This window comes from Ananas comosus, linkage group 4 (assembly GCF_001540865.1).
Source record: "Ananas comosus cultivar F153 linkage group 4, ASM154086v1, whole genome shotgun sequence".
In the NCBI taxonomy this organism is placed as follows: domain Eukaryota; kingdom Viridiplantae; phylum Streptophyta; class Magnoliopsida; order Poales; family Bromeliaceae; genus Ananas; species Ananas comosus.
In genome coordinates, this window is record NC_033624.1 from 11,897,400 (window position 1) to 11,920,130 (window position 22,731).

Below are 22,731 nucleotides of genomic sequence, written 5' to 3' on the forward strand. Positions count from 1 at the left end.
GCAGAAACTATACCCATCCAGCTTTAGATATACTCCCTAATTGCATCAGTACAACAAAAGTTGGGATAGAATACCATACTATCGGTGATTAACAAACTTTGTTGCTATCAATTTATTTTTAATAGAGCCTCCGAATTGATGATGGACATCATTGAACATAATTTAAATCACTTGAGGTATCTAAAAATTAAATTTCATATTATTATGATATTATTCTCTTATGCATCAAGAATTTCATGTTCTTCTAATATTATTTTCTGATGCATAATTGGACACAAAAATAAATAGCTAAAAAAATATCCTTTAAAAAATAATAATAAAATTCTTGCACTAAAGATAAAGAGTGTAGATCTTATTTTAAATAATTTTAAAAAATAAAAAAAATCCAATTGATTTAAATATTTTTATATCATTAAATAAGAAGATGCTTCGTATTGAGCATTAAAATTACAAATTTTATAATATATTAATTATTAGGTTAATAACATTGGAAAATTTTGAAATTTGATTTTTTAAATACTTCAAATGGTCTAAATCATGTTCAATGTTCAACGATACTGATCGCTAATTTAAAAACTCCATCATCGAAATAAATTGGTCTCAACGAAATCCATTTACTACCGATAATATTCTAGCTCAACTCAATATAACTACATAGCACAAGCATTGTAATCAACATCATAAAAAATTATATATATATAGAGAGAGAGAGAGACAGAGTTCCGCTATCTTCATTCATACTGGACTCTTTTCACATGTTACCGAAACAAAAGAACAACAAAGAATACATTTGCAGAGTAACAATCAGACGATTTTCACAGGCCTGTAAGTTTTCTGTGAAGATGCCCTTCAGCAGAGTGCTCGTCGCCGTCGTGGTGGTGGAAAATGTAGGTTAGGGTACCGACCAGGCAAAGCACCGAGCCGACAAGAAGCTTATCATACCGTTCTACCCAGTGAAACTTGATTTGGCTCGCGCCGTAGTATGATAGAGCCACCAGAGAGGTCATCACCGTGATTGTACTGCATTTCAGAGAATAAAATGATCTAAATTTACGAATTCAAGGGATCGAAGTAAAAGACTAAGAAACACAACAATTAAGGAGTCATTTGGTACTGCAGTTGTTTTTCAGTTTAAATAAACACAAATTCTGATGGTCGATAAACTGGTCTATAGACTTTTCTTAGGTCTGTCATTATTGACTAGCTTGCAATGCAAACCATCGGGGAGTCAGAAGGCATCGAAGGCATCTTCTTAAGAAAGAGTAAAAAGTTACGACTAATTTTTTGTTTTTGTTTTTGTTTTTTGGGGAAACAAACTCTTTGGATGTATAGACAGACGAGTATTCTAACATCCACCCACACTCTATTATATTAAGTTTGCATTAAGAAAAACAAAAAACTGGCAATGCTACCAAACGATGCCTGAGTATCTGTCTGAGAAAAGAAATCAACTGGAAAATCATCTAACAGATCAAGAACATTGTTGATATACTTCTTGATTTTATCTTCTAAAGCATTAAAAACAAAGGGTTCAATTGAAAGCTCCCACTTCTAGGTTTTACCTGAAATTGGTGGCGATTTTAATGGAAGTCAACATGTCAACATGGCTTTGAGAATCATTAAACTCGACATCACATCCCTCAAAAGCTTGAACGAGGTCATACTCACCTGTCTTTCGTAATGTCCTCACATAATAGGTAGGTAATAAACACGGCCTAGAAAAGCAACTTGCATAATGCCCTTGCTATTCTCCATGAGACGAGTGACCGATAACCTACTTTTGGGATTTACCTAAATTTAAAAGGCTCCACTAAAACAGAAGAAATTTGGTATTTACCCGCTCCGAAACTACAACTATGTGCACTTCTCCTTATGATGGTAGGTAGCAAACTTTTGCCACTGAAGCTCCTGGTATATTGAAATTCCGGGGGACGAAACATATCTATGAAACATCTGCTGACTTCATACTATCTTTTTCATATTGACACAAAAGTAGCGACTAAGCAATCAACCCATGTTTGGACAACAGGACAAAATATTCCTCATATCTACAGATTGAAAAACAATACTCTAACCAAGATAGTCAAATAAACAAAATGGCGCACCTGAATAGTAGCACGATGATGGCGAGAATCATCATGGAGGACGAGTTACCGACCGCAAGAAACACAGGAAGGGTTGTTGCGCATGGAGATAATGCGGGTACAAGTACCAGCCCAGCCACAGCCATCTTCTCCATCGGATGGTTGTGGGCATGACTATGCCCTCCCTTCCCCAGAGCAAATAATACGATATAGCTTGCTCCTAGAAATATGAGCAAAAGGGAAGCAAGTTTATGCACTGTCTCCTCGCCTGCAATAGTGTTAGCCATAGTTACTGCTGTGATGCCAAGAAGAGAGGTCGAAACCACATGCAAGACACCTCCAAATGCAGCTGCGAGGTTGAGAAGGGAGTTTTTATTTAGCCACACATACATACCATAAAATGTAAGAATGAAGGAAAGCACAACTCTGAGAAGAACTACGGCCTAGCAAACCGAATAAAGGTTACAGACAAAAAAGGTATACGGATTTTGCCAACCCTATAAGCCTCTAAATGTAGATATAGTCATTGGTTGTGGACTCTATCCGATGCGACATTGTTGGAGCTAATGACTCCCTTGACTTTGATCTGTTGGTCACAATTGAAGTAACCGTCGATATTCGATAAAACCAAATAATTCGCCAATTCACATGCAACAGCAAGTTCTGTGGGCCAAAATTAATCAGGAAAGTTACTCATTTTGAAGGTTTTATGGATCAACTAGGTTTCCACCATTTACGTACAAGACGAAAATTAGGTTTCCCTTTTCTTGTCAGAATTCAAATGTATTAAAATTTGGGTTCAGGTCTTTAGCAGATTTGAAGAAAATAGCAAAGTGCAATAAAAAACGCAAGATTGTTTCGATACAGCTTTACTCTTCAGAGGCACATTACTCCACAAATAATCTAGATTTTCCCCTACTTCGTTAAATAGACTAAGAGCCAAAACTAACAAATTTCTCCAATGTCTTGGGGACCTTAGATATACTTAGCTGATCACATTTGATCCATCGTACACAAAATTTCCGGGTAGTATAAACTCACTTTTCACAACTTGCAAGTCCATCCATTCATTCAATGTCGACATCGCTTCCCCATGAACTCTAAACGCATCCCATGACTACCAGCTGACGTCCATTCCTGTTCCCCTGTCCAAATCCTCAAATCTCTCAGAGCCTCGTAAATTCTAACACTCTAGATGATCGATCTCTAGATGCTGGAAATGATTTAAAATTTACTTTCCTATACTAAACTAGCCGGATATGGCGCCCAGAGGAGAGCCTGAAAAGAAACCTTGAAGATCTAATCTACTCATTTTCTTCTTTTTAAATCTCATAAACTCTTGAAAAAACTGAAAGTTCTGCCCAAGTGTCAAAATAATATTATCGAGAGAACACATGAACCCTCTTCTTCCATTAATCCAACAGAATATTCTTCTGCAGAAGAAATGCATCTTCTAAAATAGGGTCTAAACAAATGGGTCCGATCCAACTCCGCTACCCAATAACCCCCTAGACAAGCTTCTCTTTGTATCATGCAAATCACGAAATCGTTAGACAGGTTGTTTCGACCTGACGCTTTTACACATACAGGAGAGAATCTGTCCATGCGGCAGATCCGTTGCCCTCCCAGTTGGACTTCCACACCGGAGCATAACAGATTGAGCTGGTATGAAAGGTTTCAAAGCACGATAGCCGATTTTGGATTATTGGGTGGATTACGATACATATCGGTCTCGTATCGTCGTACGGTACATATACTAGGCCTTATTTGGACGTCATAATAACATATCCAATGATAACTTATTCGGTACAAGCATATAGCTCAGACCTTACTCGGATGTCAGAATAACATACATATCCAATGATAAATGATTGAAAACTAGGAGTTTTTTTTTTTTTTGCTCCTCGAAAGGCGGGTTTGGATAGCAAGCATATTCCACCTACGAACCAGCCGATTCATCTAATTCCTCAAATTAGTATATCAGACCGCGATCATCATCGTGAAAATTCTTGAATAGATCGAGTGAGGAAGATGTTCGTGCATCCAAACAGGGTCTGCATCTGCATACTAAGAAGAAGAAGAAGAAGAGGATAGAGGATTGAAGGGACTGACTGATGAGGAGGGTGGTGGAGAGGGACCAGTTCTGGGCGCGGCCGACGATGGAGAAGGGGAGCCAGTGCGTGGGGATGAAGGAGTGCAGCAGCGACACCGTCGCGATCCCACCCATCGTCGACGCCTCCTCCGCGCTCAACCCCCCACCACCCCCACCATTCACCGCCATTTGAGCACCACCACCACCACTACTGCTACTGCTACCGCAACTGTGCTGGAGCGGAGAGAGATCCCAAGAACCCTAATAACGAAAACTGTTGTTCTTCTACTATCGCGCCGTGTTCCCCAGATCCCTAATCTTGTTTGATCTTTTACTTTTTAGATCTGGGACCCAGATCCGGAGAAGAAGATGAAGAAGAAGAAGAAGATCGAGAAAAACCAAAAAAGCCAAAAGGATTCGGTAAGAGGAAAAGAAAAATTCCTGGCGAAAAAGAATTTGGGGCTCGAACCGAACAGCGCGAGAATGGAGGGGAGAGTGAGTGACGCTCTTTTCTCACGTTGATCCGAATTTTAATTATTATTATTATTATTTTGACTTAAATTAACTATTTTTTCAAAATTAATGAGCTTATAAAAGATATTATAATTATAAAAATAAGTTTTAAAGTTATTCTTGACTGATAAATAATTCATTATTTCTTGAATATCATAAAATTTATTTATTATTTTTTATTCAAAAAATTAAAATTATTTTTACTGTTTATTATGTCTATTTTTTTAAAAAAAATAAATTATTAATCGCTTGGGTCTAATTTTATAAATAAAAATTCGGAATATCTATTTTCACAATTAAAAAAATTTGCACGATTAGTTGCGGGAAAATCCATTCCTAACTTTTGTTTTTCTTTATTTTTTTTGGCCAAAAACTCACTTCTAACTTTTATTTTATATTTTATTTCAAATAAATCTGGAGCATTTAAATTTATCTTAATTTTGATAAAATATATTAAGTCGACTCTAATAAAATCATATCTGCTCATGTAAATGACAATTATGGTCCATCAAAAAAATTTAAGTACTACTTTAAGCTCGATATTAAAAATATTGAATGCTCTAAAAAAAGTAGTATTTGCTGGTATATATCAAGATCATTATCAAGATCATCGTCCATAAGTCTCTGATCAATTTTGATACTAATATATTTTTCTTATTTTCTGAAGAGTTTCATAACACTTTTGGTTCAAAAATAATTAAAATAAAATTAAAATTAAAATACAAAATAAAAAAATAATTTAAAATTAAGTTTGCACCTCAAAACATAAAACTAAATTTATAATTTAAATTCAAACTAAAAATTAAATATTAAAATTCCCATCAAAATATTAAAATGATAAGCCAAAATTTAAAGTATAATTTAAAATTTTAAAATTTAGTGGACAATTCAAAAAAGTAAAACTAATTTTTGATTTGAATTAAATTCAAACTTACAATTATAGATCAAATCCAAAATACTTGTATTGAATATGTACTTTCATTTAATTTCTAAATCAAAATCTAGAGTTAAAAATTTAATTTCTAAATTTAAATTTATAATTTAATTAAAAATCAAAGTCAAAAAAATAGCAAAATGTAATTGAGGTATTTTTTTAAAGTGTATTATTTTTATCTGGATTCAATTCAGAGTCTAACTTTCGAGGTTGGATTGAAAAAAAAAAGTGATAGGAGATTCTCATTCATCGAGAAGTGAAATCGAAATAATAATCTCGCATACCAAACACTCACGATTTGTCCATTCGAAGTCCAAGATGAAAAATAAATGAACAAAACACGCCCTCGGCGCGGTGAGATTAGGCTTGGAAAAAAAATAGGAACCAATTGGGATTTTAATTCTAATTCCGATTGTAAAAATTAAAAAGTCGGACATTAAAATAAAAATTTGGGTGAATGGTGAAAATGCAATTAACCCAATTGAAAAATGTTGGGCAAAACTGTTTTCAAATACATTTATAATTACTAAAATTATCCCACTATTCCACAAACTTCTACAATTAGTAGTTATTAGGCTTAATTTGGTATGAAGGCTTATCAAACGCTTTTTAGATAAAATGGAATTGAAAAAAACACATACAAAAATATGCTTTTGCGTTCTCCAGTAAAACCACAGAAAATATATAGTAATCGACTCATCACGATATGCGAAAGTAATATTACATACGGAAATAAATAAAATATTTTTTCAACGTATTTTTTTACCGCACATAACGCAATCTCTCGAGATCTTAGTGAACTTCTGTTTAACGCCATTGTCTTTATTAGTAAGAATTTAGGATGAAAATCATTCTGAATTGACCAACCCATTCTTAATTGCTGCAAACTTTACAAATTTAATCTTTTATTCATATAAAAAGTCAAATGTTTTCAAATAAAATAAATGCTTTGATTCTCAAATTTTTAAATTTTAATTTAGAGTTAATTTCATTCAACTCTCTATAAACGTATTGAATAGTAAATATATTCACACAAAATTCAACATTTTATATTTATCTCTATAAATATTAAAGAAGAAATGTTCTACAACTTAAGAAACAACAGTTACAGTTGCTGTTCCAAGCAAAAATATGATAAATGGCGATCCAAAATTCACATCTAAAGATCTCAGGTTTCTTCCACTGCATCTGATTTGTCCCCATCTGCATATTCTAGAATACATTAAAAAAATCAAGAAAATATTAAAACATAAGTTAAACTATAAATTTTTGCATATAAATACTAACATTTTTTCTCAATTTTTTTCTATAACTTCTAAAAATCTATATTTTACTTAATATTTTAAATTATTACATTTAAACCCCTTCTTGGGGAATTTATCACTACTTATAAAAATACCTTTCAAAATAACAAATATATATTAGAAAATTATTTTTTTAATAAAAAAAATTGATTATTTCGCTTCTACATTAACATCATATCTTTCTAAAATTATTTTTAAAATTTTTACAAGAAAAAAAATATTTACAGTTTTTTTATAATTTAGTCTAAAAAATGCTCATAAATTTTTGACATGCAAGCACTTAAAACTCTCATAAATTAAAGTGAGAGAGAGGAGGTTTGAGCGATTAAACACTTTACAAACAACATTCTAGAATTTTTTTTTTTTCAGTAATAATAACTGTAAAAACAAATAATAAATTATTTACCATTCTAACATGCAAAAGGCTTTTTAAATAGCAAAAATATAAAATTCCATAGCCACTTTTCTTTACTTTTTTATTTTTTTCACACTAAAAATATGAAAAATATGTTGAAACACCATGAATGATTCAGTATCTTTGACCTCTCTCTCCATTAAACCAAATTAGTTCGCAAATAAAATTTTTTCAATTGTATAGAGATTAGTTTAAAAAAATGTCCTTGAACTACAAAAAAGATAGAGGATATAACTTAAAATTGTGCATAAAAAGGCGAATTCAATCTTAAACAAACCAAAACAAATTTCCAAAAAAAAAAAAGAAAAACAATTCAACCCACAAAACGAAAGAGAGAAGGTTGATGATCAGATAGAGCTAATACATATGAAAGCCATCATCTCGGCCATCAAACCAATAGGGAAACTAAATCACACATCATCATCTCAACCTTGCAATTATTTCCACAACAACAACTCCAATTTCATTTCAGAAACAAAAAAAAAGAAAAAAAACTAAATCATTGCACAATCAATGTAGCATAAATAAATCACAAAAAAATTTCTAAAAAAAAGAGGAAAAGGAAAGGGTGGGGCATCAGATCTCCAAGGTGATAAAAGGGTAACATCACCGTGAATCCTCAGACGCAAATTACCCATTAATTGTGAAAAAGACTCCTCATTTGCCCCCCATAATTGAAGAAATTAAATATAAAAACATATAAAAAACACATATACGAATCGTAATTCTCACTTTAATCGCAACGACGAAGGGGTTTGGGAATTGAAATAGGAATTTCAACTGGCGAAGCGAAGAGGAAAGGGGATATATATAGTAGTTCGAAGAAGCGGCGTAGTATATAGGGGAATTAGGGTTTGGGTTTTGCAACCTCGACTCGATCTGAACCGTTCATTTGTAAGATCAAAAATAGGCCGTCCGATTTCAAGGACAAAAAATTTAAAATTCTGCGAATTAGGCTGGACCAGGCCGTAACAATTTTACGGCCCAAATGGTTGGTACCGGGCTTAGTTTGTCTTTTCCTTTGCACTTAGACCCTTAAACTTATTATTCGTTTCAATTTAGTCCTGCTGTTGAAAATTCTATTAATTTTAATGAGAATTTACGTATCAGGGCAAGGTTGGAATCCAAAATGAAAAAAAATCAAATTAAAGGTTGAGGACTAATAATGCAATAAACACTTAAAACAATAACAATTGAAACTTAAGAAAAAAAGTTTAGGACATAATTGCTATACAATTAATGACAAAATCCATTCTACGAAAAACACTTCAACAAACTTGTATATTATATTATGTTATGTACATGATGATCTCAATAAGCTCAACCATTTGCAATTAATTAAGCTCATTGATGACCTAATTAACGATTAATCTTAGATCAACAGAAAAAATCAAGGCCAAATTAGATCCACTGATATCTTCATTTCCTCCAAATGATGATCATCCGCGCCTTCCGCCGGTCGGCTTCGTTCTTCTCTGATCTTTTCTGCTACTTCGAACTTATTTGCACCGCAGATGCCGCCTCCGCCGCCGCCGCCGCGACGGGAAGAGGCAGTGGCCGTCGAATTGTGCGCGGCCGCGAGCAAGTTCGTGTTCTCCGGCCGGAGCAGCTCCGATAAGAGGAGGATAATGGTGGCCATCTTGTGAAGAGGAAGCTTCAGTGCAATGAATTATTGGAACATGTATATAATGTGTATATATTATCACACAGTGTTGTGAAAGAGAGATGTGAGCGGATGTGTATAAATAGGTAGAGGGGAGGGATTAGGATGAGAGGAGTTAATAATAAATAGCATGAATAAGCAGGTGGGAACGTAATTTATTGCCTGCACCTGGTGTATCTGTACGTCTCATGCACCGTGTGGAGTATTTGTGATCAGTGTTCACTTGTGTGTGTTGCACAATATAGAAAAAAAAAAAAAAAGCCATGCGCGAAAATAAACAATATTTTGGAAATTTAATATGTAGGGCGTCTAGCAGTCTGAAAAACGGGCAGTAATAGAAAGATTCATAATTTGGATTCTAAGAAATCGATGTTCGAAAGTTATAACTTATTTATTGTCTACTTTTGAGCCCTTCATAATAGATAAAAGTTTGCTGGAGACGATATCTATACAACATTATCAAATTCATAATCCATCAATCGGCTTGACGGTCAGCAATGGTAGCTGTCCCGATTAAATTTTTTTAAAAAAAACTACTAATTAAGCAGCCAAAAAGGAGTGTAGATTTTACACTTCATCATTTGCAAATTTCTTTAGATATATGAATTTCTTATTCTGTACTATTCTCTTCTTTATACAAGAAATTTATATATTTGATTGATATAGAGTATGATCAAGTGTTGAGGATAAAATATCATATTCAGATTTCAAATCTTTTTTTTTAAATGAGATAAATAACGTTTAACTGAAATATACTATTCTACCAAATCATGAATAATAAGAGACCTTTAACTAAGCAAAAAAACAAACTCCTTATTTTGAAGGCGGAAGAATAAAGTTATTCTCGAATAACTTATTTCAACATCCAAATTAAATTTTTAGTTATTTGTGATATGGTTTCTGAGGTGCGGGGTACGAGAACACTACACCAGGTCCAGGAAAGAATTTCTTGGGTAGGAATAGGTTACCTGCAGGAATAACTTTTCCAAATAAATCTATTCCCTGATATATTTAAATATAATTCAGTGGGTTGGGTTGCAGTGGACTGAGGGTGAGAATTTGGGAAACCAGTGGGTGGGTTTTTCTCCAATCTGTTGGAAAGAGTTACTTGTTTTTGTGTGCTTTAGATGAGCCTTTCTTTTTCTTTTTTACTTAAAATTACTTAAATTATTGCTATAAATAAAATAATAATAAATTATAGCAATCACATGAATGATGTGGTATTTGGAGATTCACCTATTCTATCTTAGTCTTTTTAAAAAAGTATTTTAATTATATTTGATGATTCGGTATAACTGCTATACTGTAAACTTTCTCCATTATTACGGTCTAATTTAGAAATGGACAAACTTCAAATACTATTCCTTTCGTTTCGCACTTTCTCATTTTAGTACCATATGATTTAAAGCATATCAAGTTAGTATTCCGTGGTTTTATTTTTATCTTTTCGTCAGCTTTTTCGTTAATATTTCGTTAAATTATATACAAAAAACTTCAGATACCCCAATTAGGTTTATCGAATATTCACTTTAGTACCCTTTATTTTTAACTTTGTCCTTAATTTAACAAAAAAAATTAGTAAAATCGATAATAAAAGAATAAAAATAAAATCACATGGTACTAAATTGATACACTTTAAATTATATGGTATTAAAGTGAGAAAATATGAAATCACTAGGATAATATTTAAAAATTTTTCTTTAGAAATTTTGTCAGAAATATTTGAAATTGCTTTAGATTTACGGGCAAATAAAAAAAAATAAATAAATAAAATGATGATGGGAACTTTCTCAAGAGAGAGAGAGACACCTTTGCGACACATTTTTAGTGCAGTGGTTCCCACTGTTATTTTGTAGAACTAAAACTACAAAATATATTTTCTAAATATTTTAAATTTTTTTTAAAAAAAATTAGAACAGATGAATTTAGCCATCATTTTTTCCAAACCAAACATATATATAATACTAAGCAATCACGTTGCTTCTTCCGCTAGAGTTTTATTCCAGTGGGGGTTATTTAGTAAAACACTGTTTTATAACATCTATTTCATAAAAAATAATTTTTCCTACAGCTTTCCTGTGAAGAAGAAAATAAAAAAAAAATTATTTGCTAAAAGTGATCAAAATTATTAAATTTAATAATATTATTAATAATTTGATAAGTTTTTTTTAGAATTTTAAGTCAAATTTACTTATTTTTAAAAAATTAGTGTAGCAGGTGTCAATCTAAAAATGATAATAGAGGAGGTTATTTTAGAATGTATTGCAGTTGAGGGGGTCCCCATACATTTTTTCTTTCTTTTAGGGAGAGAAAAGTAGTATATATACTACATGTTTCGTTTTAATTTTTTTAATGAACTTAGTAAGAAATATGAAACAATTAAATTTCGAAATTAGAATATCAAGTATGAATATCGACCGTCTCTAGCGCAAGTGGCAAAAGGCTTAGTGATTGATACCCGAGGTATCAAGTTCGAAACCTTACTGCTTTTCATTTCCAGCTAAGTTTATTTCTAAAAAATATAAACAAAACGAATAGTATGCCCTTTCTATCTAAAAAAAAAGAATCTTAAATATTAATCATTAAATTCTTAGCTAACTACGTTGCATAGTATTGGTCATTTTTCTTTGGTCATTTTTCTTTGTGATTAATTCGGCAATTAAGACAGTTTTTTTTAGAGAGAGAAAGATAATAGGCTATTATGTCAATCATTAAATTCTTGGCCAACTACGTTATATAGTATTGGTCATTTTTCTTTGTGATTAATTTGACAATTAAGAAATTTTTTTTAGAGAGAGAAAGATAGTAGACTATTAGTTTTGTCTTTTTTGTCAAAAATAAGTTGAAATATAAAGTAATAAGTTTCGAACGTAAAACCGTAGTATCAACTAAAAAATCATAGCCAACTAGTTAGTAGAGAGAAATTATTTACGAATCTAATCTACACAAATTGGAAGGAATATATACACTTGACCACTAAACTTTTATAGGAATAAATATATAATCTTATTACTTTGTATAAATACATGTACAATTAACCCATTGAAATATGCAAGAATGAAAATAGATACACATCGACCGTCCCTAGAGCAAATGGCAAAGGGCTTGGTGGTTGGTACTCGAGATCCAAGTTCGAATTCTAGTTGATTCACATTTTCAGCTAAATTTATTTCTAAATGAAATAAGTGAAACGGATAACGTGCTATCTATCTCTCTCAAAAAAAAAAAAGAAAAAAAAAAGAAAATAGATACACAAAACATGGGGTGCACAGGTACAACCAATCATTTCTCCTTTTGTGAAGGTTGGTGCACCCAAGTTACACCTAACCTGGACTTGACTAGGGCAAAAGTTTCTTTTTCCTTTTTTTTTTTTTTTTTTTTTTTATTTTTTATTTTACACTACTTTTTCGCATTCTCAATTGTTCTTCATCACAACTCCATTGGGGCCACAAGCACAAGATTCCTCATCAAACTGAACTAAAAGATCCTGATTTCAACTACACATTGGCTCAAAGCAAATCCAATTCAATGCTCAAATATCATGTCTCATGCACCATTGATCCCCCATTAAAATCTTCTCTGCAAATCTAACTACTTCCTCTTAGCCATATTTATTTATGTATTGTGACTTTTGAACTTCCCATGAGTCTCTTTTTTTTTTCTTTTTTTTTTTTTTAGTCGCATTCGAAATGATTCAGCTTTAATTTCTGGTGAAAAATGATTATTATACTTTGCCACCGCATATGANAATATCCTCCCTATGGTTTCGCACTTTTTCACTTTAGTACCCTGTAATTTAATGTGTATCAGGTTAGTACCCTATGGTTTCGTACTTTTAGTACCTTGTAGTTTCAAGTGTATCAAATTAGTACCCTGTGGTTTCAATTTTTTCTTTTTATTATTTATTTCGGGGTATATAATTTAACGAAATATTAAACCACATGGTACTAAAGTGAGAAACCACATGATACTAACTTGATACACTTGAAACTATATGGTACTAAAGTAAAAAAGTGCGAAACCACAGGATACTAACTTGATACACTTTAAACCACAGGATACTAAAGTAAGAAAGTGTGCAACCACGGGAAAGGTATTTGAAGTTTCCCCCATTTTTTTTAAAAAAAGGAGGTAGCATGCTATCCGTTTCGTTTATTTCTTTTATAAATAAACTTAGCTGGAAATGTGATTCAACTAGGATTCGTATTTGAAATCTCAAGTATCAATCACCAAGCTCTTTGCCATTTGCGGCAGGAATAGTCGGTTTCCTGTCGGTCCTTTTAATTTGAGTGGCTTATGCTTTTATTTCTTTTTCTCTAAAGAATGGAGAACTTGTCTCCCAACAATTCTATCTAAATTTGTTTATCTGGAACTCAAATTCATAATCTTTCATTCCATTCACTAGGTATCTTAGATACGATTGAGATACCAATGATTTGTCTGAATGACTCAAGCTTTTTATCTTTTCATTTTAGTCTTTTGTAGTGCATCTGTGCGCATTACTGAATAATAATAATTTTAAAATGATATAGTAGCTAAAGATTAGCGGTCATTGTCACTTCAACACTTTATAACAAATGCAACTTATGGGCTCAAAAATTAGGTGTCAATTAAAATTCACACCTACTCTTCTAAGAATTTAGACACTCCTTTTGAGATTTTAATGTTTAAAAAAACTGATAAGCCTAGTAAAGAGTTATTGGCCCTTGGATAGAATGTAAAATTTAAACTCACTTTTGGGTGAACGGAAGTGTTATTGTTTTTTATAGTTAAATTAATTGTCATATATTATTATATTATAAAAATATTAATAAAAATGTAGATAATCAACTTATTTTATATAAAATTATAATTTGATTTCTTAATTAGAAACAAATTAAAATATAATGAATTAAACAAATTTTGACCAAAATTTAGTCTCAAATAGTTTTAAAAAATACAACTTAGTCTCAAACAGTGTAATTTTTTCTTCTTTCTTCTCTACTGGTCTTTCTGTAGCAGCTAGCTATAACACATGATGACCTTCTTAAAAGAAGAAAAATATATATTTTTTATTCTTTTTTATTCGCTTTGTTCCACCATTTGTATTTTTTTTTTCGCTACTGCATTCATTTTGTCGCTCTTTACTGCAGTCGTTATCTTCTGCTGCAAACGTTGCCTCCGCTGCGATGCGCTCTCCCTACCTATCATCCTTAAATCCTACTGTACCCTCCTCGCTATTGCCATTTACGACTCACTTCCACGATTTGTGTTATATCCAAATTCATATTGCCACCGCTAGTGTCAACAAAACTGTAGAGAAGTAGGAAAGAGGAGCATGACATCGACATGAGGTAGTGAAGGTGGAGGGAACTATTTACATATCTAGCCTCTTTACAAAAAAATATTCCCTATCTAGCCTTCTTTTGAAAAATATTCCGCATCTAGCCTCATTTTCAAAGATTAAAGAAAAAAAGAGAAATTAATACCTTTAATATATATTAANATATATATTTTTTATTTTTTCTTATTCGCTTTGTTCCACCATTTGTATTTTTTTTCGCTACTGCACTTCTTTCGTCGCTCTTTACCGCAGTTGTTATCTTCTGCCGCAGTCGTTGCCCCCGCCGCGATGCGCTCTCCCTACCTGTCAACCTTAAATCCTACTGTACCCTCCTCGTCATTGCCGTTTACGACTCACTTCCACAATTTGTGTTATATCCAAATCCGTATTGCCACCGCTAGTGTCAACAAAACTGTAGAGAAGTAGGAAAGAGGAGCATGACATCGACATGAGGTAGTGGAGGTGGAGGAGAGGGATAAAAAGCTGGTGGAGAAAGAAAGAAATTGCGAGGAAGAGGAATATGAAGAGAGAACAGGAGAGAAAAGAAAATATATTTACTCACCTTATTAAAAATTTAGATTTAATTTTTAAAATCTAAAAAAATAATATATATTTTATAAAAAAAATATAAAAAGGGTGATTTTTTTTTTTTTTTCCAATTTGATCAAAAATAAATAATAAAATAATACTCGCGTAGTCGCGTTCGAAGGTATACGGCGTGCACGCATACGTCTGGAGATTCCGCGTTCCACCATCCAACCCACTCCACCTGTACATACAATACCCTTAAAATTCCACATAATTACGAAAATCCCAACACGGCTAACTCACTCCCCTGCATCCCCTGAGGGCCATTTCGGTATTTCGCAAAAGCGAAGTTGGGTACGCACCTCCGAATCTCCGCCCTAAAGTCGTTTTCCCCTCCACCTTCCCCGACAGGTACATCACGCCGTAGATACTGCCACGTGTCATTAATCACAATCTTACTTGACGTGTCCTCACGGTATTGGATAGATTTCCTGTGTCGTGTTGTATGGCATTTTCCTAGCATGGGATCCTCCACCTTAAAATCACCAACTCCACCACCTCCTTCTCCGGTGAGCCTCTCTCTCTAATGGCGACCCAACTCCGCCACCTCCCGCCGCCGCCCCNAGAGTGGCCTCTTCCTCCACCACCTCAACCACTAAAATTCCACCTCCTAGGGTACGATCCTTTTACGATATGTTGTGCTGTGTCCTTTAGATAGGTTATCGCATTCCTGTGCAGTTCAATACTAACACTAATTACTGTGCACCGTCAAAAGACCCCGCACTACATGGACAGCCCCTGCCACCTCCCCTTTTGCTGAAGTCCCGCCTCTAAGCCTCCACGCATGGGTTGAAGCGAAAACGCTTTATGGCTTTACCGGGAGTCCCCTACGTCCCCTCACTCAATCGGCACAACCCTAAAAGCATTAATACACCTTACAATTCCCATAACATACATGTCCACCTCACCCAACCTACCACCTTGCGCCTTAGAGGTCTGCATACGCACGTGCGGCATATGGAAGCTTGCGCTGATGCGCTCATAATAAAATAATAAATAAAAACTAGTTAAACGTTGTTTTTTTTTTTTAGTGGGAAAAATATAAAAAAATATTTTCCTCTCTCTCTAATGGCGACCCAACTCCGCCACCTCCCGCCGCCGCCCCTCGCCGGAAACCGCCGCACACTCGCCGGAACCCTAATCCGCTCGGCCTCCTCCTCCCTCGCCCCTTCCCATCGTCGTCAGACCCATACCCCTTCCCTCTCCCTCCCCCTGCTCCTCCGATCGGGATCATCGAACACTAGCATCTCTTTAGCTCGATCACTTCCCATCCCCCCCGCCTACGAAAGTGCCGGAGGAGGTGGCGGCGGAGGCGCCGCCCCACCGAGAGGAGGCTCCTCCGGCGGAGGATGGGGCTCCGGCGACGATCCCGATCCCCCGCCGCGGCCATCCGATCCGATCGGGATCTTCCTCGAGGGGTGGCGATCTAGGGTTTCGGCGGACCCCGAGTTTCCCTTCAAGGTCCTCATGGAGGAGCTCATCGGGGTGAGCGCGAACGTGCTCGGCGACATGGCGTCGCGCCCCAACTTCGGTATCACCGAGCTCGACCTCGTCTTCTCCACCCTCGTCGTGGGCTCCATCGTCAACTTCGTGCTCATGTACCTGCTCGCCCCCACCTCCTCCATCGCCTCCTCCGCGGCCATTAGCCACATGTTCGAGCCCGGGAACCACTCCCTCCTCACCCGCCTCGGCGTCTTCGCCTCCAAGGGCGCCGCGTTCGCCGCCGTGGGGTTCGCGGCGGGGCTCGCGGGGACGGCGATCTCCAACACGCTGGTAGCGCTGCGGCGGCGGGTCGGCGGCGCCGCCGCCTCAGCCGCGGCGGCGGACGAATCGCCGGCGAGGTCGCCGCCGACGGTGCTCAACGCGCTCACGTGGGCGGCGCACATGGGGGTGAGCAGCAACTTCAGGTACCAGGCCTTGAACGGGATCGAATACGCGGCGGCGAAAACTTTGCCGCCGCCGGGGTTCAAGGCGGCGGTGGTGGTGCTGCGGTGTTTGAATAATGTGCTCGGGGGGATGTCGTTCGTCGCGCTCGCGAGGATCACCGGATCGCAGAAGGCCACCGAGGAGAAGCCGGTGGCGGCGACGGACACGGCGGCGGATGGAGCAGAGGAGTTGCAGAGTGAGGCACAGGCCAAGTAAGTGGTTTCTTGCTTTTGTTGCTATGAATCAGTTTTAGTTCTCTGAGTAAACGAGAAGGTTTTATTGCGGTAGAAGAGTTTGCGAAATAATGTGGGGATATATTGCATAGATTGATGATTGTGGGGAAATTCAAGCATAATGCAAAATTCGATAATTTTACGTTATTTGCGAAATATATTGATAGCTCATTACCCTTTTTGAGATTGTAATGAGATTAGATTCTTGAAGTTTATACATTGAACAATTTTGGATAATAAAATGTCATTCATGAAGACTTATTCCCCATGGAATGCATTAGTCTCAATTTTTATTCACTTGCATAATGGATTTATATTTGGTTCTTGCCAATTTGACAGGCTTCGATTATTTTCCTTTGTTTAACATTGGGTTGTCAAAATATTCTTACTGAATTAAACTCATGTTTACCAAGAAGAACACGTTGTAATCGGTGCATCCAAATTTAGACGGTAAAACAATTTGAGCAGGATATTTTACATGATTGTGCAACAGTTAGATTACCTAAATTATAGTTGAGAAATTCATTTGCAATCTCAAAATTTTCAAGCATAACTAAATTAGAATTGAGGATTATTTTCCTGATGAGATAACTTTTGCTTGGTAGTAACTCTGATAGTACAATCTTGTTGCTTGATAAAAGAGTATAATCTTACATGTTCATCACTTACTGTGGTGGTAGCGGTAGTAGTAGTAGTGAATCCTCAATGTCTGTGTTATACAAAAGTAAACATGAGTTGCTTGTCACTCTAAACTTTCAGCTTTGCACATCCTTTTGAAGTTCAATGAGCTGTGAATTCATCCTTTTGCTTCTTTCTTTTGTCTGATGCATTCTATTGAACAACCGCTATTTTATTTTTTTGCTGAAGTTCGATAATTTAGCAAATTCAACCATGGCTGCTTACAGTAGATGGTTAACAAGATATTTCTACTGCTACTACCACATCTCTCTCTCTTGCTAATTGGTTTTATTATGTCAGAAAGTTATTTGCAATTTGTGATCTCAGTTATGTTTAAGATTGTTTGAATTGAATTCCATTTAGTCGGTAAAAGTTTCTAGATGGTGGTCTTCCAAAAGGTAGTATGCTGAATCAATGTGGTTACCCACCAAACAGTGCATATGCGGATACTTCTGTAGTCCAATAATTAAAATATTAAAAAATATTACAGGTATTATAAATATACATAAATGTGACCTAGCAAAACTAAATAACTATAGTAACAATTTAGAATTCACAAATTGAAATAATTAATTTCAAGTCACAAATCTCATATGCACACATGTACCATAAAACTAATAATTGACAATTTATTCTTAATTATTAAAAAAAGTAATAAATAAAATTTTGATGCAAAATTTTAAAATAATATCAAATGAAAATGAATGTTCTGAAAATTAATATGCTAAATTTTTATAAAGAATATTAATTTTTTCAATAAACTATCATTCATGCCATTCGACAGGCCAACACTTAAAAATTATGCACCAATATTCATAAACATAATTTATTCGATATATTAGAAATAATATCTACTAAAAAAATAATTGCATTTATTATGCATTATTAGTAACTTGTATAAAATAATCATATGTATGTTCATAATCATTCATCAAACAATCCCATTTAACACTACGTTTCAATTCCACATTAAACTAAAAAAATGTCGTTTGCATATCGACAGCATACTGCACCGCATATTACATATGCAGTGCGGTGGATGGTCCGAATTGCATATGCGGCCGCATAGGCCGCCTTTTGGATTATTGGTTGGTAATTTGCACCATTATGTCTTTTTGTCATATTTGCCATTTGAAATAAAAAATGTTCCATTGTTAGTTGAGATAATCATTTTGATTGCTATCTTCTTCTTGTTGTTTCTATTCTCATATTGATCACACGCCCCAACCCCTCTTGCAGAAGATTACATTTTAGTGCAAGTACTTTGGTTACATAATGGCTTTCTCTTTTGCTATGTGACTTGTATCAAATTTTCTTCCTTAATGATTAACTTACTAGAATCTTGTCCTTTTTTGGCAAAATTACCAACATTTGTTCAAGTTGAACAATTTGGATCACATATTGATTTTATTTTTGAGAGAAAAAGGTAGCATGCTATCCGCTTCGTTTATTTTTTTTTTAGAAATAAACTTAGCTGGAAATGTGAATCAACTATGATTCGAACGTGAGAACTCAAGTACCAACCACCAAACCTTTTGCCACTTACACTAGGGACGGTTAGTCACATATTCTAGTCAACCACATATTTGATTATTAAAAAAAATTGGATCACATTTGAAGTCAGATGAGATGATCTGTTTCGCAAATTCCAGCAAACCGAAAATTGAGAATAAATGTCTGAAATTAACAAAAGATTGGAAATACACTGCAAATTCTAATGCATCTGCATTATCAACAAAGCCATTACAATAATGGTTACAACAAATTGTATCACTGACAAATTGGGATCTCAATCACAAATTAAGTATAAAAGACCATTTTTAGGAAATAACAATGATATTGAAGGTTTTGTTACGACTAGCCTCAAAAAACAAACAAAATCAGCCAATTAGGTAAGATCCATTCTGATCCAGTTTCTTGTTAGTATTAATTTTTTTAAAAAAAATAGTGATTTAAGACTTTAATTCTGCCCATGGGCTTCCTGGGCAGCCCAACATTTTATAGGCCTTGCCTAGGAGTCCATGCTTAGGTTACTACATGTGAGGTTTAGTCTCATATTGAAAACCAAAGGCTTGTTGTTGCTTATTTTATGCTTGCTTTTTCTCAAGTTAGTTATTTGAGAGAATGTGAGAGTAAAGCTCTCGACTAAACATACGCACGACACGAGCAGGGTCAGGTTGGGTGGGCGTGCGCTGTTTAGGCTACCCGGTTCACCTAACTTTTTGTTTTAATTTTATTTTTGAGAATTTGTATTTAAGCATAATAATTACCTTATCTCGGTAAGATCTCTTTTCCAGATCTTGCCTTGCCCTTTGGGTTCTCATCTGTATATAGATGAGGTGAGGGTGGATTTGGGGGCTTACATTGGTTTCTACTAGATATTTGCAAAAAGGCTTCCTCCTCCTATTTTGCATTGAATTTTACATTTCTTTTACACTAAATTTTACATTGCTTCTTACTATTTTACTGGATCTCTGAAAGCTTATTGGATTCATACTGTGCCACCCTAAAAATATACCAACGGAGTGGACAGTAGCCGTTGTATCGTTAGAAGTGATTGCCGGAGCATTGCACGTGAGTGGGTCCGGCCCGTGGGCCGCTCGGCCCAGCACAGTCTCGGGCCGAGCTGGTGCATGGCATAGGTTAGCACTTGTGCCGACCCGGCCCGGCCCAAACTTAAGGGCGGTGCTGGGCCTTTCCTCTTGGGCCCGACGGCCCGGCCCGGCACGGCCCGATCCGAAACGGGCTTAGGCCATGCCGGGCCGAGGAGAGGCCAATGGCCCGGCATGGCACGGCCCTCTTGTGCTGTGCCAACCGGGCCAGAACGGCCTGAACCCAAGGCCCTTCTCCCCAAGGGGAGAAGGGGGCCTTGGGGTTGGGGGATCTCCTGGGGAGAAGCCCTACTCCCCAGGAGATCTTAGATCTCCTCCCGAGGTTTGCTCTAGCAGACCTTGGGATGAGGCTTTTGGTCCAAGGGACCAAACAATTTTGGTCCATTGGACCAAAAACACTTCAATTTCTTTTCTTTTCTTTTTTTTTTAAATTGAAAATTTTATATATATATATATATATATATATATATATATATATATATATATATATATATATATATATATAAATTTAAATATTTGTTATTTTATAATTATTTTTATAAATTTTAAATTTTTAAATAGAAATAATTATTTTTATATTTTAAATTTATATATTTTTTAAAAAATAAAAAATAAAACCTTTTAGGGGTTGGCCCGGAGCCCGGCCGGCACGGCCCAGGCCTTCCAGCCGAAGGCCGTGTTGGGCCAGAGATTTGGTAGTTCGGCCCGGCCCGGCCTGGCTCGGCCCGGATTTGGAACCGGGCCAGGCCGGGCCGGCCCCTAGCCCGAATTGACACGAAAAATGTGGGCCATCATTACACCCCTATGAATGTGCAATCTCGCTTCTAGAACAGTGGTTTGCACGTCTCGACTTACAAGCCTCATCTGATCTTTTTGTCTCTATAGTATTTGCTACTTAATTTTTGCTTGTGGTTTTTGAAACAGAAGGTTTATTGTTTTCATGTTAAATTATTTAAAAGATAATTTCACTAAAGATTTAGAAAGAATTTTTGAACATTTCTCACGTTCTGATGCTTGTTCTGCGCATAGAGGTTTAGGACGAGTAGAGGGTGAAATTTTGTCCGCGTCTGTTAGCTGACTGTGATGTTTGCAACAAAATGAGCCAGGGTGAGTCATCGGGGCGCAGACGCACTTTTTTTTCCCCGAAAGGCTAGAGAGGGAGTCTGTCGACCATGATTTCTTCATAGAACTGAACTTCGTTTGTGTCAGATTCTATCTCTGTTCGCCTTCTGGTGTTCGGTAACTTGCATTCATGGCTATGGTGGGGTTCTGCTGTAGATGGGAAAAAAAGAGGGTAGATTTTATTGTAGATATATATATATAATAAAAGAGAGAATCAACTTATATAGGAGAGATTCATAGAGACTAGGAAAAGCATTAGCATTGCATTTTAAGGTCAATATAACAAACACTAGGCATGCCTTTTTCTGTGTTTGCTTTACTTATGAGTATAAATTAGATGCAGGTAATGAATCTGCACGGCTATATTGTTCTTGTCTGTCTCTGATTGTAGCTTCAAAGAGTAAAACAGTATAGTTTTCCTCCCTTTTGTCTTTCCTATTGTTCTTTCGATGACAGTAACAATGAGATTGCCTTGTTTTTAGATCGTCAAGGATTCGGGGTCGGTATCGACAAATGTGTTGTAGTTCTGTTCATTATTTGAAATAAATTGTTTGTCTTTTGGTTATTATCTGGTATTTTTTATTAAGAAACTGTCCAGGAAGAGAAACAAAAGAATGACTTTAACCTCTTCTAGAGACAAAACATCACAATTAGCAACAAGAATTTAATTGTGGTTTTTACAGGTTTTGAAGATAATTAGATCAAAGAAAAAAAAAAAAAAAAGTTGCAAAATGAAGTTTCGAATGCTCATATACCTATAGACTAATAATATATTTCATTAGATAATTGGAAAAAAAAAAAAAGAGAGGAAAAATCTAAGAGAAAGGGATTTACCTAAGATTAGAATGTCAATGGAAGAGAGACAACCTTGAAGAAGAGAAGCAGCAGAATTAGGAAAATGTGGAGGGTCTCTAACACATTACACATACGAAGTCAACCTTGCAGGCTCCCTTCTCTGATGCATGTTTAATACTTTTATTTCGTTCTTCTTGATAGATAAAAGTATTAAACACATCAATTGTCTTTAATCTGTGCCTAGTTTTTCACTTTAGTTCGTAACTTCTTTTGTTTGTTTTTTTTTTTTTAAGGCTACGAGGGTTCTAATCTTTATGGTTGAATTACATAAAATTTTTCGGTAAATATCTGTTTTTTAAATTTTTCTTTTCATGACTTTTGAAAGCCTACATTTTGTCCCCTTTAAACTTAAGAAATGTTCACTTCGGTCACCGCCGTTAGTGTTCCAT

The 22,731-nt window shown here is 35.4% G+C and overlaps 2 protein-coding genes and 1 long non-coding RNA gene across 3 annotated transcripts; 1 reads left to right on the top strand and 2 right to left on the bottom strand.

Annotated features, from left to right (window-relative positions):
* On the bottom strand, positions 710-4,701 carry LOC109709718. Its single transcript, XM_020232049.1, has 3 exons — positions 4,197-4,701; positions 2,106-2,433; positions 710-1,020 (listed from the first exon to the last, which is right to left on the bottom strand). Exons 1-3 carry the CDS (start codon positions 4,363-4,365, stop codon positions 816-818), a joined length of 702 nt encoding a protein of 233 aa, XP_020087638.1. The 5' UTR covers positions 4,366-4,701; the 3' UTR covers positions 710-815.
* LOC109709358 lies at positions 6,649-8,172 on the bottom strand. Its single transcript, XR_002216074.1, has 2 exons — positions 8,075-8,172; positions 6,649-6,835 (listed from the first exon to the last, which is right to left on the bottom strand). It is a non-coding gene; the product is annotated as an uncharacterized LOC109709358 (long non-coding RNA).
* LOC109708374 (protein RETICULATA-RELATED 3, chloroplastic-like) lies at positions 15,979-17,332 on the top strand. Its single transcript, XM_020230084.1, has one exon. It carries the CDS (start codon positions 15,985-15,987, stop codon positions 17,056-17,058), a length of 1,074 nt encoding a protein of 357 aa, XP_020085673.1. The 5' UTR covers positions 15,979-15,984; the 3' UTR covers positions 17,059-17,332.